This window comes from Thunnus maccoyii, chromosome 4 (genome assembly GCF_910596095.1).
Source record: "Thunnus maccoyii chromosome 4, fThuMac1.1, whole genome shotgun sequence".
NCBI lineage: Eukaryota > Metazoa > Chordata > Actinopteri > Scombriformes > Scombridae > Thunnus > Thunnus maccoyii.
In genome coordinates, this window is record NC_056536.1 from 3,378,036 (window position 1) to 3,405,752 (window position 27,717).

Consider the following 27,717-nt stretch of genomic DNA (forward strand, 5'->3'; position numbering starts at 1 on the left):
GTTTGCCACACGGTGAAAACAGAACTGTTGCTCAAATCTCGTAACGTTTCCACGGTAGAAATGTTTCGAGCACATTTATGACACGTTCTGCAATGTGGGCTTGAAACTATTTTTTAATTTGCCATCAATCACCGATATGATTATTTGACCCCGTTTGGGAGGTTTCTGATGACTCCTCTGGGTGCTGTAGTCAAAACACCCCAGACAGCTGAGAATCACGTGACATGACGTGTCACCAAGCATGGCGGTGCTGAGCTGAGGTTAGCAGCTCTACTACGGGACTGACATCGATAGCCTGGGTTTCGTTAGCTTTCCTTGTTACCTGCTGCTTATCCGCAGGGCCAGGCCGAAGATGACGGCCTGAGAGAGGAGCAGGAACCAGACCGAGAGATGCAGCAGCAGCAGCAACAACACGGGCCTCCACAGCAGCAGCAGCAGAGGGCAGAAAACAGTAAAACTAAGAGCATGTTTCTTTCTCGGGCGCTGGAGAAAATCCTCTCGGATAAGGAGGTGAAGAGGAGCCAGCACAGCCAGCTGCGTAAAGCCTGTCAGGTGGCTCTCGGTGAGTGTGTTTGTTTTTGTGTGTCGGTTTGTAAGTATGCTCTACGCGGAGCTTCACTAAAACATTTCTGTCGTGTCTGTCTTGTTGGAGAAAGAGGAGAGCTAGTTAGCGTTAGCATGTGAATTGGCCTTCATCGCCTGCTCAGCTGCCCGTTGACGTTACAGGCAGCGTTAGCTCATTAAATGTTGGCATCGCTTTCACAGCATCATGCTCATTCAGCAGTGCTAATATTTATTGTGCCTTCACATCACATCGCAGTCACCGCTCTTAACGACGGCAGGTGAACATGCTAACAGGTAGCTGTCGTTAGCTGGCTAAACAGACCAATCCCTGTGTTGTACGTATCACTGTCACCCAACCAGACACACAGGCTACCTAAACTCCAGGATACTCTGACGTCCATGCTTTTCCATTCAACACAATCACAGATAGTGTTACACACACACGTACACACCAGGCTGCTCACTTCATTGTGTGTGTTTTTTATTATATTGGGCTCAAGCTGCCCTGCCCGTGTGTGTGTGTGTGTGTGTGTGTGTGTGTGTGTGTGTGTGTGTGTGTGACCCACCTCCCTCCTTGTGACATTGTTGTTGGGGCTGGTGAATCTGACAGCTGGAAATCAGGGTGCACAATATTTAAGTTTCAAACACGTGATTCTCAGTTGACGGGTACCTGCTCAGGCACACACAGGGTGTTTTTGCTCTCCCTCCCTCCTCCCCCCTCCCTCTCTGTCTTTCAAACAAGAAGTTGCGCTTCATTACTGAAGTCCTCCTCCATTCAAAAGTATGATTTCCTCTTGTTCCTATTGCTGAATGTTTGAACCTCACTGTGCAGAATGACGTATGTGCAGAGTTTGACAGTAGAAGGCTGTTTTCACATTCATCTGCTGAAAGTGGAAAGTTTCTCTTTGCTTATTGAAAATCTAATTTTAAGGGGCGGGCTTAGGAGCATAGTTTGTGACATCACAACTAGTTTGGAAGCCAATCCTGGTCATATATTCAATTTACACAAGTGTGATGTGGAAACATGAAGCTTCTAGTGCACAAACACTGAGAATGGATTTTACAGTGACGTAGGTGACATCTGTGTTCAGAGGTTAAACTTCTGAAATAAAATATATTTGCATATTATAGATTCTGGAATTCTTAATGAGGGAGAAGGAGTCGAAACCATTTTATAGATTTTAACAAGTTTGTGGAAAAACCATATGAGATACATTATTCAACGTAGAATATTTTATATATATTTTAAGACATGTGTGAAGGGAGCATAAGGTTGACTGCTATGAGATAAATGTCACAGAGAGATGAGCAAACAGGTCAGTGTGTTTAAGCTGCTTTGTCTGCCAGTGACACTCTCTCATTATTCATGACACCCTGAGAACACAACCCTCCGTCTGACTCTTCACACTACTGATGTAGCACTATGTTGTGTTTGTCCCATTCTCATACTGACTAACTGTGTGCTGTGACTGGGTTAAAACTTAAGTGAGCTCCATGAACATCTCATCTTTCCAGCACCGAAAGCTGATTTGTTTCTCTGTTCAAATACTGAAGTTGTTATGCTGTGGATCGCAGGCTCCTTCATCTGTTGCATCCATGATTAATTAATTAAGCATGCAGCGGAAAGAGAGATTACTTGTTAATGGCTGTTTTTCAGTGAAACATCAGAGCTTAGCCAGGTACCTAAATAAAAAGGGCATGGGTGTTATTAATGCCTCTCTGTATTTAGCTCCCTAATGTGTTGATACAGTACCATGGAGAAAGCAAGCAAGCTCATATCTTTTTAGTATATGATATCAAAATGACTGGTCATACATTCTTGGTAGTTACTCGATCATCACTGGTGATTGTGACATTTCTTGTGAGTATTGCATAAGCTGATTTCCTCTGTGCAGCTCTGTGATACGGGGAGTCCGTTAGAGTTGTGGTATTCACCGCCACATTGAATCGAATCAATTTCTTTGGTCACATCTGGCTGGCTGAATATAAACCGTTACTCTCTGTGTAGCCTGGGCCACAACACCGGTTAGCTGAGTAGTGTGTGTGTGTGTGTAGCTATGGATAAATCAATGTGGGACAAAAAAAAAAAATTATGAAGAAATGGAAATTGATTTTAAGTTGCAGATGGGAATGGTGAATGCAGGGGATGACAAAGAGTAAAAATCAGAAGGAGGCTGTTCAATTGAAGTAAACAGCAATAAAACAGGGACAGGATAGAAAATATTCTCCCGACTAAAACGCAAGAAAACAAACAAAACAGCCTGCTGCGGTCAGGTTTGAGATTGGCCCAGTAACCTCCAGATATGGAGTCAAATCACGTCACGCTGCTGTGAGCTGCAAGGGTCGAAGTTCAGACTTGACTAACATTTGATCTCCTGTGTTTCCCTTCATAGATGAAATCAAGTCCGAGCTTGAGAAACAAAAGTAAGTATGCTCGTGCACACACCCTTTTTTTTACCCAGAATGAGTGAACATACAGCAGTAGATTTGAGCTTTTTGTCCTCGTCTTGTGACGTGAGGTAAGACGTGGAGGTAAGATTTGCCCCGAAGACGTGTGCTGTAAACCTCTGCGCTGCTCACTGTGTCATTCAAACAGCCTTCAGACAGCCTACAAGGAAGCTGTTATCTTAACAATATGCTATAATGCTTTTCTAAGATCTACATGTAAAGGTTCAATGCCCTGTAAAATTCTGCACCATGAAAATAAAAATGTACAGTAAAATGTTTCACACAGCATTTGATTTATGAACATCACATCCTGGAGTTGTGTAGCTCCAGTGTTTTTTAATATTAGAACAAACGATGTGTTTATAAGATGTTGTTTGCTCTCCTCTCATCACTGCAGGGATGGAACAGTGGTCCCACCTAGAGCCAACTACATCGAGGCTGACAAATATGTGCTTCCCTTCGAGTTGGCCTGTCAGTCAAAGTCCCCCCGGATAGTTAGCACCTCTTTGGACTGTCTGCAGGTTAATATATGCTGACACACATTTACACACTTACACACATACATATAGAGCAGTTAAATAAACTCAACATTTCCTGCTTCCTTCATTACTCCTTCACTTTCTCACAGCAGGTATTATTTGGTTTTATTACCCCTGTGGGGTGGAGGGGTGAAATCTTGCAACACCTGTTTCACATGTCTAACATGCAGTTACAACAATGGCTCTACATCCCCCCCCCCCCCCCAGTAGAGGCTTTTCATCAGTAGTGCACTGAATGTGCACTACTGATGAAAAGCCAATTGAGACTGTCAGTAAATCTTGGAGGAGCACACACACACACACACACACACACACACACACACACACACACACACACACACACTTTAAAAAAACTTATTTAAACTTATTTTTATTCATCTATTTTATTTCATTTAATTTTTTGTACTCTTAATCGCCATATTTTACTTCTCTCCTTGTTCCTGTTTTTAATGAATAAAATAAATAAAGTAGATTTTTTTTTTTTATTATTATTAAAGGAGCACTGAATCTTACACATCAAGTTCAGTATACTAGTTGTAGAGTAATACTCAGCCTGTGAAAACAGTTGCATAATGTCCTTTGTGATTCCAGAGGGAACTGCTCAAAGTCTGAAAAAATGACCCTGATGATGTCATCAGAGTTATTTTAGTTTAGGCTTGGAGACTACACATTTTTGATAGAATAGCTGTGTTACAAACTGGGGGCACAGAGTTTGAACGACATGGGAATTTACCAGACAGGGAACATGTGGTGCCGAATTGACAACAACATTTTTATTGTTCAGCTATGCTAACCAACTGGCAGTTTGGTTTGTTGTTTACGTTGACGCTGACCTGGAGTAGATGACCGTTGGTGGTGGTGTTGAGTTGGCTTGAGACACCATATGTGTGATGATGTTTTCTTGAAGTACAGGCTTTCTGTTTATGGATCTCATTTTCTTCATGTAGTCTTCGCTTGTAAGAACTGTCGTGCCACCCGCCATTCAAACACACAAACACCAGATATAGAGGGAATATGAGGGCCACCACCATAACCATGTTGTTGCCCCCTACTGGCCTGGAGTTCAAATGGCCACATAATTTCACCCAAATAAAAACCCAATATTGGCACTATAGACTGTATTGACCCCAACAGAGCACCTAACAAAGGATGCTGTTGAGCTGCATTATGGGAAATGTAGGATCCAGTGTTTTTGGCAGTGGACCTATACTTAAGACTAAACAACAGGATATTGCAGTGCCTGCTGCTTTGATTTTAACGATTCTTTGTCAGATCTCTTTGTTCTCCAACTTTATGGAAGTGCAATACTACTTTAAAATACAAGGATGTGGCTCTGAATGTTATTTAAATTACAGGAGGACCAGCGAGTTTGCTGAAAAACAGATTGTTTTGGTTGAAATTATTACTCCGGTTGGGGTGAGAAATTACACATATGTGCACTGGACTGTAATAAAATCACTGATCAGCAGGTAATATTAAATCACTCCACCTCACCTTGAGACATAGATCCAGTCTTCATAGGGCTTTAGACACACACAAATGAACCCAGAATTCCTCTTTTTCTCACGTACGCACTTCGTTTTTTTCAAAATGATCCCAAAACACACAAGTGCTTAAATGAACAACTCAGACACACCTTGTAACAAACACAGTCACACACATTCACAGCGAATTCTGCACCTACCCTCAAAATGACTCAAATAACACAGGAACCCAAAACTACTCCAAAAGTGACTCACACCCACGTTGCCTCTGCTGCCCTAACCTGTGCACTGTCTGATCGTAGAAGCTGATTGCGTACGGCCACATCACAGGCAACGCCCCTGACAGCAGAACCCCAGGCAAGAGACTGATCGACCGGCTGGTGGAAACCATCTGCAACTGCTTCCAGGGCCCACAGACTGATGAGGGAGTCCAGCTACAGATCATCAAGGTACGCCCGGTGCCTCTCCCGTCATCTGGCAGCCTTCAGATCCTCCAGCTGTCATCGGTGTTGTTTATCGGGTCAAACAGTTGCTCCTCCATACTCGAGTGCTTTCAGTCATGGTTCACAGCTGTGGCAAAAATCAGTTTCAACATGCCGTGTCTGTTCAGTGAAGAGTAGTGACTTAACAGGAAGGAAAAGTTATATAATATTGAATGTTTAAATAGAACTACATGTATTCATGTCTTGTTTTGCTCCTTGATCACATTGACAACCTGCAATTCTACAACAGAATATTTCTGAATCATTTCACTGATGTCCATCATTTAATATTTGATGTCTATGATCACACAAACATTTTTAGCATAAAATGAAACCACGTTATGGGTTTCTGTTACAAAAGACACTTTTTTTCACTAACCAGTTCTGCTATTTCTTGTATCAGTTTTTCTTTTAAAACAGAAATGAAGGGTTGTCATACTAACATTCTTCATTTGTCACATCTGTATGAATCCAAAGGCATGAAAATCTGCAAAGATTATTTCAAGATATCTGTCATATTTAAAAAGTATCTAATATCCAGTATTTTGCATCTTTAGAGATGGTTTAGTTTATAATGTCGCCCTTTAATACGTCCTGATGAGTGCACACTTGCACCATCTTTCTTTGACTTCTCATCACATTTATTCACATTTCCTGGTCACTTCTTTGGCTTCAAAACTTGAGTTGTGTTTGTGCAGTTGGCATCTTAATGGTTTCCTCTTTGTGAATAAAATACACACTCTGGTTGGCTGGAAGGGCAAAGTCTCTCTTGTTTTAAGAAGCACCGACTTTTATGACTGTTGACATAAGATTTACAGGACAGATTATTAACATCTGCTTTGGCTTTCATTCACCTCTGAAGGAGACCTGAATGTCACTGCAGTCCATTTAGGCTGACTAATACTAAACCGACTATAATATATAATAGAGTACTGAAATGAATCAGCCTTATCATTTTCTTTAAGTTGATTATGATCTACACTTGAATTCTGCACCAAGCATGCAGTAACAGATTATGAGAACTACACATCTGCGGCTTTAACGTACCACAGAAGTAGGGAAGTTGGTTGGTGATTCAGCAGCTGCAGCCAGCCTCATCTTCTAAACAAGACATCCTGTCTGATAACTCTTTACTTCCTTGTCTCTGGATCTAGGCCCTGCTGACGGCGGTGACCTCCCCGCACATAGAGATTCACGAGGGCACAATCCTCCTCACCGTCAGGACCTGCTACAACATCTACCTGGCCAGCCGCAACCTCATCAACCAGACCACCGCTAAAGCCACGCTCACACAGATGCTCAACGTTATCTTCACACGCATGGAGAACCAGGCTGTTAGTCCAATATGACGTTTTTATGATACATTGCTGCATGGCATCTATCCATACAACTGATGGCAAAATATTAGAGAATTATAGCTTTTGCCTCTCATAATATTCTATATTTTTTTTGTTGTCAACAAATCTCACGAAAAGTCCAAAACATTGAAAGTGATAGTCTGTTTCTCAATACTTTCTGTCTATGGCACTCACCTCCAAACCAAGTCATTCCTATTCAGGACATAAATTACTATTTAAGCCCTAAGTAGTAAATTTACTATCTACTATTTTGTTTTGTCAAAAATAGACAGCATGAACAATAGTGAATTTATTTCATTGCATGATCATCTTTCTATTCATGATACTTCGGTTAGAGTTGATACAACAGTCTGCATAAATATCATTATTAGAGATAGATTTAGATGTACATGAGGAGCTGCTTGAAAAGAAAAATAGCTAATGAAATAGCTATTTACAGTCTGTTTAGATGAATTTAACTCAATTTTCTTTAAATTTTTAAAAATCTTGTATGTTATTACATCATGATGTCATAGATATGCAAATTAGCACGTGTCGTCATCTAGCGACATTAGCGACTTTTCCTGCAGGCTTTAGCTACTTCCTACTGAAAATAGTTGGCAGCACTGACTCAAAATGAAGGAACATGTCATTCAGTGATTAAGTTCTGTCATTTTTATATGAAATAGTGTTGAATCACAGTCGTTTATAATATGTTTTGCACAAGCCTTCTAACGCAACTCAGCTAGCCAAACTTGAGATAAAAACAATCTAGCTAGAACAATCTGTACTCTTTGGTTCACTCTCACTGCTTTCACCAGTGTTGTTTTCAGTCTGTATTGAGTGAAAAAGCTCTGATAAACCCACTGTACACTCCGGAAGAAACACAAAGTTAGTGACTTGCTGATGGACACTGTGGTCCATTTAGCAGCTAACGAACAAATGTGTCTTTCAGGAGTTAGTGGAGACCAAAACAGAGCTAAAAGTTGTCATGTGGCCAGAAACAGGACTCCAAATGAATGCTAACGTTGCTCCATATGTGTAATAAGCTAATTGTTTATTTACACATTCAGCCAGCTAGCTGTATGTAGGATGATGATCACCAGACCTGTTTGGAATAGCTGAACAAATGTGAGATGTGAACTGAGATTCAGAGGCGTTCTACCTCTTTTTTTTGACTCTTAATCTCTTAAGTGCTACAGCTACACTTCACTGTATAAAACTGTTCCTCTACATGGCTCCTCTTTACCACCCGCTGCCTCTACAGGCTCTGGAGGCCCAGGAGCAAGAGAAGGAACGGCTGCGTCTGCCCCAGCAGAACCCGTCCCCAGTCCCAGGTAGCCGGAGGTCCGGCTCCCCCCGGTCTGACCGCACACCTACTCCAGAGCCCCAGAGTTCCCCATCCCCAGCAGCCAGTACTCCAGACCTCACTACCACCACCAGCTCCACGCCCCCACCCCCAGCTCCGGACCTGGACCAGGACCAAGCGCCAGACACACCATCAATTAATGGGGAGCCTGAGGGGAGCAATGTACCAATGAATGGAGGAGCAGAACAAGTCACACCATCAAGAGGTATCTGTCATCTCCAGATTTCAGGCAAATATTTACTTTCAGCTTTCAGTTTTCAGTTTTGAAATGAAGCATGAAATCTCTCTTTGCTATTTGTTTACATCAGATTCAGTTTTTGAAGATGAAGGTGCAGAGACGCCTCCTGTTGTAGCGGCTCAGCCGGCTGAAGAAGCAGAGAGCAATCCAGCAGAGTCAGCAGCGCCTGAAGGAGACGAGGGAGAGCAACCACCAACACAGATTCACACTGGAACAGGTCAGAATTCACTGGCCTCAGTTATCTTTTCTTTTCTGTTCTCTGTCTCTTCTCTAAATGTCAGCGACAGTGTTCTACTTCACAGTCGTGACTTGAAATTTTCCTCTTGAGTCCCTTTCACACATGCAGTCTATCCCTGAAATGTTCAGGAACATTTCCTGCATGGGGTCATGTGTGAATAAGAGCAGCAATATAGTTACGTGAATAAACATTTCCAAAAGAATGTGAACATTTTATTTAAAATATTTAACACAAAAAATAGCTCCTCTATTCAAGCAATGACTCCCTTTTTAAAAGTCTGTGTGTGTGTGCTTGGTGTGATAATATCACAGCATGTTCCATTTCACAATCCAAATCATATCCATAATATTAACTACTCTTGTGGAGCACAGAGCAAGGTTTTGGTGAGCAGGCATGTGGAGAGAGGAGATGCGGGGTGTCAGATCCATGGAAAAGAGACGGCAAACTGGTTTGTAATTAAGGATTTAAAATTCACTCGTCGCTCCTGCTGATTAACGGGGCTCAGCGGGCGGACATGCCACTCCACCAGAAACATCTCTAAATGTAGCGACAGTAAGAGCATTTATTTACTGACAAACAGCCTCAACTGTACACACGTGGCACTGATGTTCACAGCTAACGTTATACTGCTAGCTTCATACTCTCTGCTCCGGTCTGGCAGCCACCATCACACACCCTCTCTCTCTCTCTCTCTCTATCTCTGTCGACCACACTCGCTACGCACACAACCTAACCTACACCCCCCCCTCCCCTCACCCACTGTCCCATCTATTCCGGCATTGCCATGGCATGTGTGAAAAGGCGCAAGATGGAAATGTTCCTGAATGTAGCTGCATGTGTGAACAGTCTAAAAGGTTATCCCAGAGATTTATGGGAAGTATGTGTGAAAGAGGCTTTGGTTTCTCCTCCAGGAGGCGATTACCCAGCCCACCCTGTCACTGAGCAGACAGATGTGGTTCCCTCCAGAGTCAGAGCCGAGGGTCAGCAGATGAACGGCATCATCGAGGACCGCTCTTCTGTTTCTTCAGCTGATATGCTGGTGAGCAGTGTGACTTATTAACTTGTAGTGCAGTGAATTAAAGCATGAAACACTACTGATGCAAAGACCTTTTTAGTCTTGTTCTCAGCCTCTTCTGTGGAAGCTGAATAATTTAAAAACAGCTCCCCTACTGTGGTACGCTTCTTACATGGCCAGAAAGTTTACTTCCTTTGTGTAGACTTGTGTCTTCCTTCATTTATACCAAGAAACATTTAAATACCAACACTGTTTAGTTCCTCTCATCAGTTACACTTGTACATAGCCAAGGCAAATGAAATATTTTAATGGTTAGAAAGAAATGCCGACTCAAGTTCTGTGAATGTGATGGAAAAGTAGTGAAATACATGTGATGAGTAAAGCGGTGAATTTAAAAATGAGACACAAATGACCCTTCTGGTAAGACTGTTGAACTACAGAGTGGGATCAATAAGTGCAGGTGAGCAGCAGGAAGGAGTTATTTAAGTAACTCCTGACTCCACATCTGGAGTTCTGCCATTAACCGCAATCAATATGGAAGTGTCCTGCCACAGAGAGAGGCTGTTTTCCTTCTTTGTCCATTTGCACATAAAGTGAGACTGACTTTCTTCATCTGTCTCAGGATGCTGAGGCCCTGCAGGGACCCCACAACGCCGCCCGTTTCTCTCACATCCTGCAGAAGGATGCATTTCTGGTGTTTCGCTCATTGTGCAAACTCTCCATGAAGCCCCTTGCAGATGGACCTCCAGACCCAAAGTGAGTGGTTTTTTTTTAAATTTTTTTATCCCCAACTCTAAATACATGATAGATTGCACAACCAGCTAATTCTCCAAGTCCTCCATGTCTTACTTATCTTAGTAAGATGCATGTGTTTTGACAAAAATCATACCACAAAGATATTTTGATCTAGAATCATTTCATAGGATGATTGTACAAACCACTATGGCAGCAATTAGGATCAACCAGGGGTCCGTTTTTTTCAGGATTTTTCAATGGGGGCCATTAACCAGTGCAGTGTAAACAAACCTATATGTTCTGCTTATTTCTTTTAATTCATTACAGAACTGAAGATTTCATCTGAGGGGGGAAATGGCATTAATACACCATTTCTGGTTGAATGCCAACCATTTGTATCTGTGAGGAACAAAGTAAAAGTGTTAGAATTCACACATTAAACTATAATATCTGGTAGGTTTATTTCAGCACCATGCAATGTTCAACTAACATGGCGCAACTATAGTTTTAATGGCTTTGGCATTAATTGGGATTTACAGGAGCCTTTGTTTGAGAGCGGGTTCGTGAAAATTATGTAAAAGTCAAAACTTTCATCATGGAGCCAAATATTTTTCTGCACCACAGGCCACTATTTGCCTACCACTGCACTATGGTAACATAAGTCCTTAATCATCAGCTCTCCAGTTTTGAAAACCTGCCTTGATACAGTTTCTCTCTTTTATTTGGTTTCCTGTTTTTATCATACTACAATTTGCCAAAACACACATAGCTGCCCTTGGCTCACAAACAGCACTCAATTTCAGTTTCCACAGGTTAATGTGCCCTTTTCCATCCCGGTGTGGCCCTGTCATCTCTAGTTACTGTAACATTAAACCCTGGACCAGCCAGTGTGAATAGACCAGAGTAAACTGAGCCCTGATAGAAGCTCACATAATGACCTACATTAAATACCATCATGCAACACTATTATACCTAAGTATCTTTTATTCAGTTGACTGTGGAACATTATTTATAGACAGGACATTCATTTCTACTGTGCATGTCGCTATATATGGCTCTTAAGTGTCTTTGTGTATTTTGTCTTGTTTTACACTTTAGCCAGTATAACTAATGCCCATCCAATCCTTTTTCCTCTGCAGGTCCCACGAGTTGCGGTCCAAGATCGTTTCCCTGCAGCTGCTGCTCTCTGTGCTGCAGGGCGCCGGGCCAGTGTTTCGCACTCATGAGATGTTCGTTAACGCAATCAAACAGTATCTTTGTGTGGCACTGTCTAAAAACGGCGTCTCCTCCGTGCCTGAGGTCTTCGAGCTCTCGCTTGCCATCTTCCTCACCTTGCTCTCCCACTTCAAAGTCCACCTGAAGATGCAGATCGAGGTACAGAATGTGGACTAACAGACGGTGTCAGCATGTTGGTCTGGTAGTTGTGATATATTTAACATCTGTCACATCGACTTGAATCTCTCTTCCACTTTGCCGCAGGTGTTTTTTCGGGAGATCTTTCTGACCATCCTGGAGACGTCGACCAGCTCCTTTGAGCACAAGTGGATGGTCATCCAGACACTAACACGCATCTGCGCAGGTCCGCTGATGCACATTTTCCTCTTTTTTTCACTCAAAGTTAAAAACACAGTCACACTAATTCTCCCAGTTGTAGCTGCTACTAAATATTACCATCACTGTACTGGCACTGCTCTAGTAGCACAGCATGAGTCACATCCACAACTAGAGCAAAGCAACAACGTGAAACATTTCTGTTGACTGAACACCAGAGCGTTCCAAAAAGGTTTTTCAAATGTTGGCAGATGTTGGCTGGTATGAGGATGCAGCGGCTAGTGTATCATCTCTTCATGTTGTCTTTTCTTTTTTTTTTTTTTGCAGCCCTGCAGTGATTCTGCTCTTTTTATTTCAGTTGGCACTGATGCATTTTATTCTCGCCAGCTTGGTTAGGTTAGGAACATTTCAGCAATCACTTATGTGTGTCCAGTAATCCAGTATGGATGCTGTATTGTAATTAACTGATCACTTCAGCCAACAGTGTATTATCAGTTCAGCTCTGTGAAATAGTTATTTTTTTTGTTCCGAGGATTTTATTTCCTCAGTATCATTTAAAAATGTTCTTCCTCGTGATCCAGTTTTTTGATGAAATTCTTTCCTCCTCCAGATGCTCAGTGTGTCGTCGACATCTATGTGAACTACGACTGCGACTTAAACGCTGCCAACATCTTTGAACGCCTTGTCAACGACCTCTCTAAGATTGCTATGGGCAGGAGTGGTCAGGAGCTCGGGATGACTCCTCTACAGGTAGAGGACCCCCCCCCATTGTCACTATGATGCAGATTGTAAGGACTGACTCTATAGGAGCACAGATCTTTGTTAAATAGGACATCTTCCTGGTAAGGGACAGACAATAACTTCATCAAGCTGTTCACTAAATACAGTTTTTTGAAAAAGAATAAGATATAAGCTACATAAGCTTATAAATTGCACAGTTTCTTAAGTTATGTTTTGCGTGTTACACCATTACAAGTGTGTGTGTGTGTGTGTGTGTGCGTGCTGTAATATGCACAGGAGCTGAGCCTACGTAAGAAGGGTTTGGAGTGTCTGGTGTCAATCCTCAAATGTATGGTGGAGTGGAGCAAAGACATGTATGTCAATCCAAACCTTCAAGCTAACCTGGGTAAGTGTGTATAGTGTGTGTTATGTATGTGAACAATGCACAGGAGAGGGGTAGAATCTAAACCTATCATTATTGTGATGTGTGTGTGTGTGTGTGTGTGTGTGTGTGTGTGTGTGTGTGTGTGTGTGTGTGATGTGTTCTCAGGCCAGGAGCATCCGTCTGATAACGAGGGAGGAGAGCTGAAGCTCCCAGAGCAGCTGGCGGGACGTCGAGACAGCATCAGCTCGCTGGACTCCACCGTCTCCTCCAGTGTTGCGCTCTCCCAGGCCGACCACCCGGAGCAGTATGAGGTTATCAAACAGCAGAAGGACATCATCGAGCACGGCATCGAACTGTGAGCCCTTTTCTCCCTCTGGTTAGGATTTACATCAGGATTAGTTAGGATCTGTCTTTATTGATGGTAACAGTTCTCAGAGTTCAGAGCGTGGGACTGTTTGTTCTTGTTTAGAGACGACAGGATAGATTTGTTCTTATGTTCTCTTCCCAGCTTCAACAAGAAGCCGAAGCGAGGTATCCAGTACCTGCAGGACCAGGGCATGCTGGGTTCCACAGCTGAGGACATCGCCCAGTTCCTACACCAGGAGGACAGGCTGGACACGGTGAGGGATCACACAAGCTTCAGTTATACAATGCTGTACTCTCCAGCGATGCTAACAGAAAAATTGATTAGCGACCGTGCTACGTCTGCATCCACAGACCCAAGTGGGTGAATTCTTGGGTGAGAACATCAAGTTCAACAAAGAAGTGATGTACTGCTACGTGGACCAGCTGGACTTCTGCGGGCGGGACTTTGTCTCGGCACTCAGAGCGTTCCTGGAAGGCTTCAGGCTGCCGGGGGAGGCACAGAAGATTGATAGACTGATGGAGAAGTTCGCTGCTCGATACCTGGAGTGCAACCAGGGGTAAGGCTCGTCTTCACTCCTCCCGTAGATTTCCTATTGAAATATGAGAGCAACAGTCGGGTAATCTTATTATCTTTAGCCATAAGAGTTAATGTCGCATTAAAAAGAAAAGATACAGCATGAGCAGTCGAGCTAACTGTCGCTCTGATGTGCTTCTTCTTTTACAGACAGACTCTGTTTGCCAGTGCAGACACTGCTTACGTGCTGGCATACTCCATCATTATGCTCACCACAGACCTGCACAGTCCTCAGGTGAGAACTCTTCATTAGTACTTTATGTTTTGTCACTATGATCACAATATCTGGGCCGTTGAACCATCCAGGATCTAACTTGTGTCTTGTTTGTCAGTGGGATAATTATTAAGGATTTGGTGCCCTTCTTTAGGCACAACAGTCAAAGAGTGCTTGTCCACACCAAGGTTTTGGGCTGGTGGAAATAAAAATTGTGTCTTTTGGCTCAGGCAATATGTATTTTATGGCGTTCAGTTCAAAAACAGCTCTATGTAAAAAAAATAAATAGATAATTATGTTTTAGATGCAAACATTTGCATTGGTGGTGGCGTTCAGGTGTGGCGTTCAAGACAATGAAATACGATCCAGGAAGTCCACTTTGAGTAACCAGGAACCGTCACATATTTTGCCAGCCAGTCCTAAGACAAACAGTTGAAATACAGCCTTCATGTTACAAAGTAATCTTCCAGGAATGTGTGCTTGCACTTACTTTATTTGCCGCAGCAGTACCTCGCCGGATGACATTGCTTTGCATTCCATCAAAGGTTGAGCCACTTCAAAATTTTTTTTGCCAGACTTCCTGCGTGTTTTTTTTGTTTAGTTTTGTTTTTTGTATATTTTTTTCATCCCCATTTAAATGAACGAGGGGGTTTTATCTGTCTTAGTGCAGCTCTGTACAAATAGCTGCTGCAGCTGATTTATCATGGCTGACAGACCACTGTGACGGGGGAAATTGCGCCCAAAGTTTAAAGTCTGGGAAAGGCAGATCTCTGTGTGACACACACACACACACACACACACACACACACACACACACACACACACTGACTATAGCTGGGGAGGAAACAGAGAGGGATGGTGGACGTTAGGCAATGAAAACACTTCCTTGACAGCAGTAAAAAAATATCACAGTATATTAAAAGATGCATTGTACCCTGTACTGCAACATTTTCCTACATTTTACCTTCCTGTTTTCCTGTGTTCTCCTGCTTGAATATGTATTTTTCCTGACTTGATGGTGTGTAGCCGCTCCAGTCCTGCGCAGCGTGATGAGGAGCCAGTAATACTTGGCAGGAGCTTTAAAGTTTTACCAAAATTCCCCCACATTGATCAGAATAGAAACTAACATCTGAAAAGACATCGGGCAGTTTATGTGTGTGGTTTTTGCAAACTCAGGCAACGCTTGAATAGCTTGACAGAAAATGTTTTTCTTCATTTCCTTACCTAAGTCCTTCCCTTTTTAATAATCACTCCCAAATGTCTTTTTCCATCTTCCTCACCGATGAAGGTGAAGAACAAAATGACAAAGGAGCAGTACATCAAGATGAACCGTGGTATTAATGACAGTAAGGACCTGCCGGAAGAGTATCTATCTTCCATATATGATGAGATCGCAGGCAAGAAGATTGCCATGAAGGAGAGCAAAGAGTTTTCAATCACCCCCAAGTCCACCAAGCAGAGTGAGTCTCATTTATTGCTTAAAATGCTCCAATAAAACCTTTTCTCCTCGTCTCTCTGAACTTCACCGTCCGTCACATATTGCCTGATGTCCTCTCGGCTCATCATCTTCCTGACACTGTTCTCTGTTTGCTGAAAAACACATTGATGTCCTCCTTCCATCAGGCGTGGCCAGCGAGAAGCAACGCCGTCTGCTGTACAACATGGAGATGGAGCAGATGGCGAAGACGGCTAAAGCTCTGATGGAGGCCGTCAGCCACGCTCAGGCCCCCTTCTTCAGTGCTACGCACCTGGAGCATGTCAGGCCCATGTTCAAGGTATGATGTCAGACAAAATATGAATAACAAGTATTTGGAAGAATGAAAAAATGAATTAAAAGGTTCCAATTTCTGTATGTTCCAGCTGGCGTGGACCCCCCTGCTGGCAGCGTTCAGCGTGGGACTGCAGGACTGCGATGACCCAGAAGTGGCCTCACTGTGTCTGGAAGGTATTCGATGTGCCATCAGGATCGCCTGCATCTTCAACATGCAGGTACAGTGATGTCCAGTCACATATCGCTTCAGTTATATTTTATTTATTCATTGACTCAGTGTTCTTGGTGCACGTATTAACTGGCCTTTCTGTAGTTGGAACGAGATGCGTATGTCCAGGCCTTGGCCAGATTCACCCTCCTGACAGCCAGTTCCAGCATCACAGAGATGAAACAGAAGAATATTGATACCATCAAGACCCTGATCACTGTGGCCCACACTGATGGAAACTACCTGGGCAACTCCTGGCATGAGGTGACTCCCTACATGCTAATATGATTTTATGAAGTTTAGTAGCAGAGAAGAAGCCACACCATCCGCATATCAGTGTTTACTTGAACTGTTTTGTGATTGATGTCTACGTGCTGTAGATCCTGAGGTGTATCAGTCAGCTGGAGCTTGCCCAGTTGATTGGCACTGGGGTGAAGACACGCTACATCTCGGGGGTGGTCCGGGACAAAGACGGCGGCATCAAGGGCTTACCCACCGGCACAGAAGAGTTCATGCCCCTGGGACTAGGTAGGAAACTTAACTATTCACAGTTTAACCCCTACCTCATATAATCAACTGCAAAAATTGTCCGTAGCCTGAGTATTCACATCAAAACTGCTGTATTCCTTCTACAGTTTTAGTCAATGTCAACTTTCTCAGGCCATTGAATATTCAATATGAACTCAAACAGCCATTGTTTATTGTAAAAACTAAAATCCACATCAGTTCCCTCTTTACGTCTCTCTGAAAATAAGTCATCACATATAACATCACACAGAAATTCTACATCTATACCCACTTCATTGTGCTTCTAAAAGTCACATACATTTGTCTGTGTACATCAGCTTGTGTTAAATGTGTTTTGCAGGAAACCTGGTGGGAAGTCAGGACAAGAGACAGATGGCTCACATCCAGGAGTCAGTAGGAGAGACCAGTTCTCAGAGTGTAGTGGTAGCTGTGGACAGGTGAGATACGGGACATTGACGGGACATTGCTTATTCACTTTGTCAATGTTTTTTGTAACCTACAAATACTAAAACTGCTTTAATATTTGCAGGATCTTCACTGGCTCCACCAGACTAGATGGAAATGCAATCGGTTGGTGTTATACCTTTCTCTCACATGTCTCTGTTCGTCTTATGTTGCAAAGAAAGTTATTGATAGACTGCTGCTGTTTAATTGATTCCAGTGGACTTTGTGCGGTGGCTGTGTGCGGTGTCAATGGATGAGTTGGCCTCAGCACACCAGCCAAGGATGTTCAGCCTGCAGAAGATTGTGGAAATCTCCTATTACAACATGAACCGCATCAGGCTGCAGTGGTCTCGAATCTGGCAGGTCATAGGCGACCACTTCAACAAGGTCAGTGGACCAAAAGGTCTACAGTAGGAGGCAAATATCTTGCATTCTGTGCTCTATAGGCCTTTTACATAGTCTGCGTGCGAGTATGCAAACTATGCAAAGTTGATTTCACAGTTTGTGTTCTAAAAATATATCACCTGAAAATGTATAACTAGGAAGAAGTTTTAGCTACAGTCTCATGCAAAGGGTGGTATGGCAAGCACTAGTGGGATGAAGCTGTGTTCTTTCAGTTGTGCTCTCTGCCGCTTCACACACTTTGTTTTGTCCTGTATTGCCTCCTTTTGGACTCTGATTTATCACTGCTACAAGGACATAAGAAGGCTCTTAAATTATGTCTACACAGGCTATGTGTTCGCAGAATGCAGACTGGACATTGTCATTTATTTTGTTGTACATGAGTAGGGTATGTTTTGGACCCCCCAAAAAAATTAGAACTGAAACTGTCATGTATCACTGAAAGCACAGGTGGACAGTTTAATTTTTTTATTTCCCAAAGGCACAGTATTATATGGGTCATCAGTCAGTAATGCCATTTTAGACCCAATATTATGGGTCTGCTATAATTGATATTATTACATCAACAATGGATGAAATGTGAAGGTAATGAGTCCACAGAGAATTATCACCCAACTCTGTAGCTCCCCTCATTTCTTTGTAGCATTTTAGCATCGTTCAGCTCATTGTTTTGGTTTTCCAGCCTGCAACTTTACCGTTTTGATTCACTCTCACTGCTCTCATCAGCAATGTTTACAGCCATAGCAGTAGTTTTCATTTGTGAAACTTTAATTATTGATTTGAGTATTGAGTACATAAACTTAAAGGACAGGTTCACAATTTTTCAAAATTTTCTTAAAGCAATGGTCAGGAGCCCAAATGAACATTGAAATTGTTTTTTCTTGCCATAATCATTCCTCCTGTTCATACTGACCATTAGAAGATTAATTTGCCAGCCAGTGAGCAACAGCAGGCATCGACTAGTCCCCAACCAGCATGGTGATGTTACTGAGGCTCAGTCTGAATTAACCCAAAATAAACTTAAATTTTGTTGTAATTTAATTACAATAAATGGATCAAATGGATGCTGAAATAACTACATCATAATGCTGATTTTTTTAAAAAGTCTGAATTCATGCCTTGTCAGGTCTGTCCCCAACATGACACACAACCAACTTTTAAAATGCTTTTCTTCTGAATGAAGTTCAGATTGATTAGGACTATGCTAACATTGTAGCTGCCTCATCCAGACTCAAAATAATGTCATCTAAAGGCATAAATATGGCAGCGACGTTATTGTTTATACACATAGCTATCTACATACTGTGTAACTTTGAAATTATATAAACTTACTGCTATTTAAGATGATTATTATTGATGACAGCAGCTGAGGTGATGTGTGACTCCAGTGTTAACTTAGCTCCGGCTTGGTCCCCTGGTCCAGCCCTACGATACGTGTGAATTTTTCGCCCTTAGCTTACTTTAGCCTGGTCCTGGCTGGCGCTTGCGAAAAAAACATGGTGGACCTCAGGAAACTTAGTGGGTGGAGACTCAGATAGAGGCATGGATGAGGGGCAGTACAATTCTGTAGTTTAAATGAAGCCCCAAGTGACATCAGAAGGGGCATCAAATCTGAATGGCTTGTTGAATCACAAGAGCACAGAACAAGCCAGCCCTCACCAAACTGACTTTGAGGTCTTATTTCACAGTTTGTGTGTTAGTAGGCATATCAGAGACCCAGATATATATGCACAAGCATTGAAAAAGTGAGTTTATCATAATATGGCCCCTTTAAGACAGACTTGAAAAATTGTGAACATATCCTTTAACAAACTGTCCTGAAAAGAAGCTATATCAACGTGATTGTCTTTAGTAAAACTGAGTGAATTTAATGCATTGCTGAGCCCCAATTCATGACTGTTGTGTCTCTCTATAGGTGGGCTGTAACCCCAATGAGGATGTGGCCATCTTTGCTGTGGACTCACTGAGGCAGCTCTCCATGAAGTTCTTGGAGAAAGGAGAGCTGGCCAATTTCCGCTTCCAGAAAGACTTCCTCAGACCTTTTGAGCACATCATGAAGAAAAACAGGTAGAGAATACTGTGAGAATAAATACTACAAGATGAGAGACTGTCTCAGTACAAAAGTGTTCCAGGGGTATTTATAGAAACACTGCTACAGGGTTAAAGGAGTAAGAAAGGTTGAGAATACTGGGGCACAAAAGGGTTACACAGTAGACATATGAAGAAGAACGATATCAACTCTCAAAGATACGCAGCGTTACACCATGGTAACGACTCCCCCTTCCCTTAGGTCCCCCACTATCAGAGACATGGTGATCAGGTGTGTGGCTCAGATGGTAAACTCCCAGGCAGCCAACATCCGTTCAGGTTGGAAGAACATCTTCTCAGTGTTTCACCAGGCAGCCTCCGACCACGACGAGACCATAGTGGAACTAGCCTTCCAGACCACCGGCCACATTGTCAGTGAGTATGAGCGCTACTGTTCCCTCAGATGATAAAACCAAGTGACAGAGGTTGTGTTCTGTCAACCTGCTCAGCTGACGGTGAGACAGATTCTCATACTGCGGTAGCTTCTGTATGAGGAGAGATTGAAGACTGCAAATCGACGTCTAGTTCCTTCCTGTTTTCTCACTTTCCTTCTCTCCTCTTCATCACTCTTCCTTCAGTGAACACCTTCCAGGAGCACTTTGCAGCTGCTATCGATTCGTTCCAGGATGCAGTGAAGTGTCTGTCAGAGTTCGTGTGCAACGCAGCTTTTCCTGACACTAGCATGGAGGCTATCAGACTCATACGGCACTGCGCTAAATACGTCTCCGAAAGGCCACAGGTGGGAACAGCAGAGTTGTGACAGTGCTGGTTTCAATAAAATAGAAATAATGAAAAAATCAAAAATAATGGTATGTGTATATTGTGTATTGCTGTGTCTCTGTCCAGGCGCTGAGGGAATACACCAGCGATGACATGAACGTTGCCCCTGGCGATCGGGTGTGGGTTCGTGGCTGGTTTCCCATCCTGTTTGAGCTTTCTTGTATCATCAACCGCTGCAAGCTGGATGTCCGAACCAGGTAGCAAAACCACTCAGCATGGAGTTTAGCTGAACAGTTTAAACCCAACTCATGCTGCACCCTTTATTTCAGTCATAGCTCAGTCACATTTCTGAGTAGCCCATCTGATTGTGAAAATAACAACACATGGCATGTGTAGTTTGGCGTGTAGTGTCACAGGCCTGTAAATAAAAGCAGAGGAAACTGAAGAAAACCAAAGAGTTCAAAGAGTTCAACACTTTACTGTGCAGTTTTTCAGTACAGTTTTAACTACACACGTTTCCAAAATGTCTCGTCTCCTCTTGTGCTTTACCCTCCTGCATTTCACACAAATAATCGCAAAACACAACAAATTCTTCTAAAATCTGAACTTGAGGAGGAAATGATATTGCAGCATCATAACGTATCGCTAGTAATCCCATACTGTACCTGTTTTGTTCTTGCTGAGTCGTAATGCAACAAGATTGATGACTAAACCGTTTGTCTTTGCTTCTGGCAGAGGTCTAACAGTCATGTTTGAGATCATGAAGAGTTACGGCCACACCTTTGAGAAGCACTGGTGGCACGACCTCTTCAGAATCGTCTTCCGCATCTTTGACAACATGAAGCTCCCTGAGCAGCAGACAGAGGTCAGAGGTCACCGATGGCAGGCCATCAAGTCCCATAGTTGTTTTATATTGTGACAAGTCACTTACATATGAGAGGGTTAATCCTCTTTTCTGATCTAGAAGAGGCAGAATAACTGAAAAACTGTCAAAAATGTATGTGCACATACAGTGATGGAAAGGAGTTTTTTTAAATGTGACTTAAATTACATCTGCTCGTTTCTTTCTTCCAGAAAACTGAGTGGATGACGACAACATGCAACCATGCACTATATGCCATCTGTGATGTGTTCACCCAGTTCTACGAGCCTCTCAGTGAAATCCTGCTGGCAGACATTTTCACACAGTTACAGTGGTGTGTCAGGCAAGGTGGGTGTTTAAAATCATGTAGACAAGTACAGCGCTTGTGATACTCATCTGTCCACACACGCAGATTTTAAACAGAGAGGGAACACCGATGTGACGTTACAAACAATTTTGGTGCTCTGCTGAACAGCTAGCTTGTAGTTGAGGATGTCAATATCAGTAAGGGGCTGTACACAAATTACTGTAGTGGAGAGGTTAACCATGTTAACCAGCTACTCTATTTTTTTTAAACCAAACACTAGTAAATTAACCATGTTTATCACTGTTACTGAATTTATGACGGGCCAGCTAAGGGAATAAGACCCCACCCCAGATTCCAGATGTTTAGACTCTGCCAAAAAAGAAAAAGTAAAAAGAAAAAATTCATAACCCAATCCCTTGTCTGATCTTCTTTTCCCCCTCTAATAGTTTATGTACAGTCCCTAAGTAATAGATTTTTAAAAAAGGATTATTTGGCCCTTTTTTTAGATAGCAGAGAGATGACAGAAAATGAGGGCAGAGAGAGAAGGGGAATGAGATGTAATAAAGGTGTCCCAGCTAGACTCAAACCATGGACAGTGACCCCTCAGGCCACCAGGAGGACACCCTGGTGATAGTTCTATGAATGCACATTAAAGAAGAAATCCTGAATAACAGATTTGGATTAGAATTTAGACATGACACAATTTTATCCTCCAGGACTGTGCTATAAAATATGAAGAATGAAGCAAGCAAAACATTCAGCAACAGGATAGAACAGGATCTTCTTAGATTCCAGTCTCCAGCAAGCACCTCATGACCCTCAGTGAAGTTGCATGTAGCAGCTGATTACTTTTCTCTTACAGACAACGAGCAGCTGGCTCGGTCGGGGACCAACTGTCTGGAGAACCTGGTGATTCTGAACGGGGAGAAGTTCAGCCCCTCAGTCTGGAACATCACCTGCTCCTGCATGCTTGAGATCTTCCAGAACACCAGCCCTCACGTGTACGTCTGCAATCAGTGTACTTCGAACCAGAGATCAGCTCAATTCAGTTTTAAAAATGTTAATGAAACTGCTTATGAAAGTCTTCTTGATAGCATACATTCAGAGGGAATCAAAGGGAATTAAGGAATTAAGGCAAATGCATGTCAAAGCTATGAGTTGCTTTAGTACAGCTAATTATATGACCGGATGTTGGTTATCACAACACTTTTCCCTGATCTGCTGTTCTGTTTGCTTTTCACATCAGTTTGTTGACTTGGCGGCCGGCTGGACAGGAGGAGGAAGCTGCTGATGGCAAACATTTTGTAAGAAAATAAACAGACACTCATTGACTAAACAGTAATAATGTACAACAGCAGCTCAGCAGATGCTTCATACTTGGTCTTAAACATGATAAGAGCCATGTAGCCAATAAAGGGACTGCTATATTTCCTTAATATCTTTCCGCCATATAAGAAGAATGACACTAACATGTGAATGTTCATGGCGTTTGTCGCTGTCACGTCTCCAGGATGCTGATTTTGACACCCAGTCCCAAAGCAGCTACGACAGAGCTCTGTCTGAGAGAGGACACAGCCAGATGTCCAGCGACGACACCTGGAAGGGAAAGTCCAACGCTAGTGAGTGCACAGCATGCACAAGCACACACACACATATCATTCACATCTGCTGTCAATTCAAATCCCACCTTCACATGTCACCTATCTGCTCACATCTCTCCGCCTCTTGTGCTTTTCTGTGCTACAGGAGTTTCAGACCAGAAGCTGTTTGCGGGACTGCTGATTAAATGCGTGGTACAGCTCGAACTGATCCAGACCATAGACAACATCGTCTTCTTCCCGACAACCAGCAAGAAAGAGGATGCTGAGAACATGGCTGCGGCACAGGTAGATAACAACAGCTGCTGTCAGTCTTTATTTCAACATCACCGTTTTAGTTTGTATTTAAGGAAATGTCACAGTTGAATCTGTGCTCACTAATCTGAATAACACGTCATCCTCCTGTTAGCGAGATGCTCTGGAAGAGTCGGAAGCTGAAGGAGGAGAGCCGGGTCCAGATCAGGGTATGTACAGACACATGACCTCTGCACACCTCTTCAAGCTGCTGGACTGTCTGCTGGAGTCGCACACCTTCGCCAAGGACTTCAACTCCAACAACGAACAAAGGACAGCGCTCTGGAGGGCAGGTAAATAAAAAGAGACAGTAGAGATACAGAAAGAGAGAGGGGGGGTATGACCAGTTGTATGGTATCATTAGACCACCTAACGTTAACCTCTTTTGATTCAGGCTTTAAAGGGAAATCCAAGCCCAACTTGTTGAAGCAGGAGACCAGCAGTCTCGCCTGCAGCCTGAGGATTTTGTTCAGGATGTACTCTGATCGTCAGCTGCAGGACTCATGGCCTGACATCCAGACACGCCTGCTGCTGTGAGTCCAACACACTCAACACGCTCAACTTCATCACCACAGCATTGCGTTAAAGGATGTTGTATGTTTTGTCATTGTTTCAAAATCTCATGAAAAGACTAAAACCAACAACACATTTGTCTGTATCTTAATGCTTTCTGCCTTCCACAGCTAGTTAGTGGTTTTCAGCCACAAGCTCCTAAAGTTTTCATTTAAAAAAAAAAAAAAAAAAGGTGGGAAGTAAAAAGTGCATTTTACAGATTGGCTCAAAATAAACAACAGTGTGTGTGTTCATGGTAATGAATGTCACCCAGTGTGGCCTGTGGCTCTTTAATATGTTTTTGATCATTTTTAGACAACAATGAGCTCAACGACACAGAGGAATGATATAAACACACAATACTTCATGGTTGGTTTTGGTCTTTTCTTGGGATTTGTTAGACTATCACCAGACTTACAAACTTAACAGACAGACAATGCACAGTAACGATCCACAGTTGACGACAGTCTTATCTCTACTACCTCCAAATGTTTCCAGTATGTCACTGCCTGGTTAAATGTTAAACCTTAGATAAAGAAGCAGCAACTGTGTCATTAGCAGAAAGCGCAGTGCTGCTGTTTGTTCATGTGGAGTATGAGCTGTGTTCTCACACATGGCTCGTACCTCATCACGGTATATATTTATGAACTGTACACTGTGTGTGTGTGATTCATAGAATATGTGAGAGCACAAATCACCTTGTTATGTTTGTCACTGAGCAGCTGCAGTGGAGCAGTTGACTCATGTATTACATCAAGAATACGTATGTGTGGTGTTAATGATTAAATGGCCGGTGTTAGCTCAGGATGTGCTGCCTCGGCCTGCACGTCTATGATAATAATAATAATAATAATAATAATTGTGTGGTCACGGCTCTGATACAGGTCGACCGATGCTGTCTGTTCAGTGTCGGAGAGACATCAGTATTGCACAATAGTCTAATGTGTGTGTGTGTGTGTGTGTGTGTGTGTGTGTGTGTGTGTGTGTGTTGTCTCTCTCAGGGTGTGTAGTGAAGCTCTGGCCTACTTCATCAGTTTGACCTCGGAGAGCCACAGAGAGGCTTGGAACAGCCTGTTGATGCTGCTGCTCACCAGGACGCTACGGCTGCCTGACGACAAGGCAGGAACACACACACACACACACATACGCACAATCTATATTTACAACATGACGGAGCTTTATGGATCATAACCAGGACCTTGAAACTCTTCAAAAGACGCTTTAGATTCCTCTTTTGTGATTATAAACACATCTCTGAGCTGTCACCTATGAATCACACATTCTCTGTGTGATGGCACTATTCACGATGACTCATAGCTGCCCGTTACTCAGGGTTTCTTTCCAGGGTGTCAAACTACAGCAGCTTCTCAGTCCGAAAACAACCCGGCACGTAGCTCGAAGCAGTAGGAAATATTGGCGCCATGCAGCCATCTTCAAAAGAAAATGCCAACACCACACAAACCACTGCATCAACAGAAATCACAACAGTATTGTAAAAGTGGACCAGCTGGCACCGTTCTCTTGTGCAAGGTCTGCTTGTACAGTTCACACTGTGGGAAAGTTGTTAAAAGAAATTTTGTGGTACAAATTAAATTTATTTGCCTGAATGCGATTTTGTAATTCAATAAAATTGCACTTAAAAACACCAAAATACAGCTGAAAGATAGATCAGTGAAGACAAAAATGGCTTCTCAGGACATTATTTTAATACCTTGCTGTGAACTCTCTCTATATTTCCAAATAGTGGGATTAAAGCACGTACAATATGTCACTTGGTTGAATCGTGGTGCTGATTTACATTTTCTCTCCTCCTCCTTTTTCCAGTTCAAGCCCCACGCTTCCTGCTACTACCCTCACCTGTGTGAAATGATGCAGTTTGACCTGATCCCCGAGCTGCGGGCCGTCCTCAGGCGCTTCTTCCTGCGGATCGGTTCCGTCTTCCACATCGCGGCTCCCGACGGGCCGCCCGCCTGGATTCCCGCATCTTAGAACGGGCGCGCGTGCGTGTGTGTGTGTGTGCGGGAACAGGTGGAAGGAAGGACGGGAGAAACGGGGGGGGGGGGATGACAGCGGACACTGATGAGAGACTTATCCCCTCTTTTGGACTGAAGCAGTTTACAGAGGGGGGGGGGCTACACTGTCAGGAGGAAGACGATGAAGACTGTAGCTTTTCTGTCTCAGTTCAGGACTTCAGCGTTAAAGTGTTCAGCTTTTCTACTGCGTTCATCTTGTAGAAAAGTCTTTTTTTTCCTGTTCTTTCTTCCTTCTTTCTCTCGGGGATGAACAGCACTGTGACCAGCGCTCTCTGCTGACTGTTGTCATTCATCATCCCCCCTGTAATAACTAGAAACGAACTGTAAACAAATAATTTATTGAAATTGTTGCAAACCCTGTATCTGATTTTGATGGTTTTGTTTTTTGTTTGTTTGTTTTTTTTTTAAATACTTAACTAAGAAAAAAAAAGTATATCAAAATGCTGAAAGCAAATGAACAACACCATTGAATCGGATGAACTTTACATTTGCCCTTTGTGAAAATCTCTATTGGCCACCTGTGCCTGTTAGAAAATGATGACACCATCAGTGTCGCCCTTATTGTGAGTTTGGTGATCTAATCAAAGTATGTTGTAATATCTGGACCCTCATGTATCAGTGTCCATCCCAAAGCATTGTTTGTCACTTTAATGTTTATGTTCCCTCTTATGTCTGTGTTATTAGGTAGCGGGCTATTGGCAAACTCTCAGCTGCAGGTGACAAGAATCTGCATGTCCTACAACACTATCAAAGATCAGCCGCGGCTTTGACTCTGTGACGTCTCTGCTCTCTGTGACACAACCGTCCCGTCATCTTTATCAGTCTTGCCTGTCAACGAGATTTTACTTATTTATTTCGCTCATTCGCTTTAATTTGTTTTTTTGTTGTTTTTTTGAGGATAATCGCTGGTTTACAATGAAAGGTTGTTTGAAAGACTGGTTACTTCCCTCTGTCATGCATTCCTTTGTATGTTGACCTAGTAAGCCTTACACTGAAGGACTGAACATGGTGTCAACTCTTCCCGGCTTTCAGAATTACAGCTGGCTCATAAAACGCTTCACTAATCCATCAATTGGCCCTATAAGGTGACACACAGTAGTCGTCTATTTCCATCACACTCTTTTGCACATCTGTTGCTGACTGTGTTAAGACAGTCTTGTATTAACACCGCTCAGTGTACCGACTTGTTCGGGATAGTCAGAATGCCCATCAGTGTTGTGTCACATTCAACAGTAAAAGTTCAACCACGGAAGGGTTCAGGAACGGAGCCAAACCAAAGCTCACATCTACAGAGACAGTGGAATCTCCGCATCCTGAATCCTCGTTTATTTCATGCCTTTTTTTTAAAGAAGGATGTATGTAATTATTTAAAGTGCATTTAAATATTTTTTTTTTGAGAAGCATTCCTTCCCTCGCAACTATGGATGTCTACTTTTCTTCCCTAACGCTAGGGAACATATAAATATATATATATACAGTAAATGAAAAAATGCAGACTGTAAAGTTTTCAATGTAAGATACATAGAAATGAAAGCGCTATACGGTTCTATACATAATATTGTGATGTAATCTTCCAAGCATTTGGTGAAGTAATCAATAAACCTGAATTCTGATCCACTCCATTGATTATTGATTCAGTTAAAGTCATTTA

General features: G+C 42.7%; 1 protein-coding gene across 1 annotated transcript; it reads left to right on the forward strand.

Annotated features, from left to right (window-relative positions):
* arfgef2 (ADP-ribosylation factor guanine nucleotide-exchange factor 2 (brefeldin A-inhibited)) lies at positions 1-27,692 on the forward strand. Its single transcript, XM_042407848.1, has 39 exons — positions 1-562; positions 2,958-2,988; positions 3,410-3,533; positions 5,338-5,484; positions 6,672-6,851; positions 8,122-8,428; positions 8,532-8,678; positions 9,611-9,738; positions 10,337-10,470; positions 11,589-11,823; positions 11,929-12,028; positions 12,611-12,750; positions 13,018-13,126; positions 13,271-13,460; positions 13,614-13,725; positions 13,823-14,028; positions 14,196-14,280; positions 15,548-15,719; positions 15,883-16,034; positions 16,120-16,248; positions 16,344-16,502; positions 16,619-16,766; positions 17,107-17,203; positions 17,296-17,336; positions 17,428-17,597; positions 19,528-19,679; positions 19,903-20,075; positions 20,279-20,439; positions 20,547-20,677; positions 21,156-21,285; positions 21,495-21,630; positions 22,452-22,590; positions 22,836-22,893; positions 23,100-23,208; positions 23,336-23,475; positions 23,597-23,774; positions 23,876-24,014; positions 25,035-25,152; positions 25,858-27,692. The coding sequence occupies exons 1-39, from the start codon at positions 391-393 to the stop codon at positions 26,020-26,022; spliced, it is 5,544 nt and encodes a 1,847-aa protein (XP_042263782.1). The 5' UTR covers positions 1-390; the 3' UTR covers positions 26,023-27,692.
* The last annotated feature ends 25 nt before the right edge of the window (positions 27,693-27,717 follow it).

What these genes read in the sequence shown, in the direction of transcription:
- arfgef2 (XM_042407848.1), top strand. Translation starts at nt 391, where the DNA reads ATGCAGCAGCAGCAGCAACAACACGGGCCTCCACAGCAGCAGCAGCAG. An exon ending in GACCACCGGCCACATTGTCA is followed by an intron (nt 20,076 to 20,278) that starts GTGAGTATGAGC and finishes CTCTTCCTTCAG; the next exon opens with TGAACACCTTCCAGGAGCAC. An exon ending in TCCCTGAGCAGCAGACAGAG is followed by an intron (nt 21,286 to 21,494) that starts GTCAGAGGTCAC and finishes TCTTTCTTCCAG; the next exon opens with AAAACTGAGTGGATGACGAC.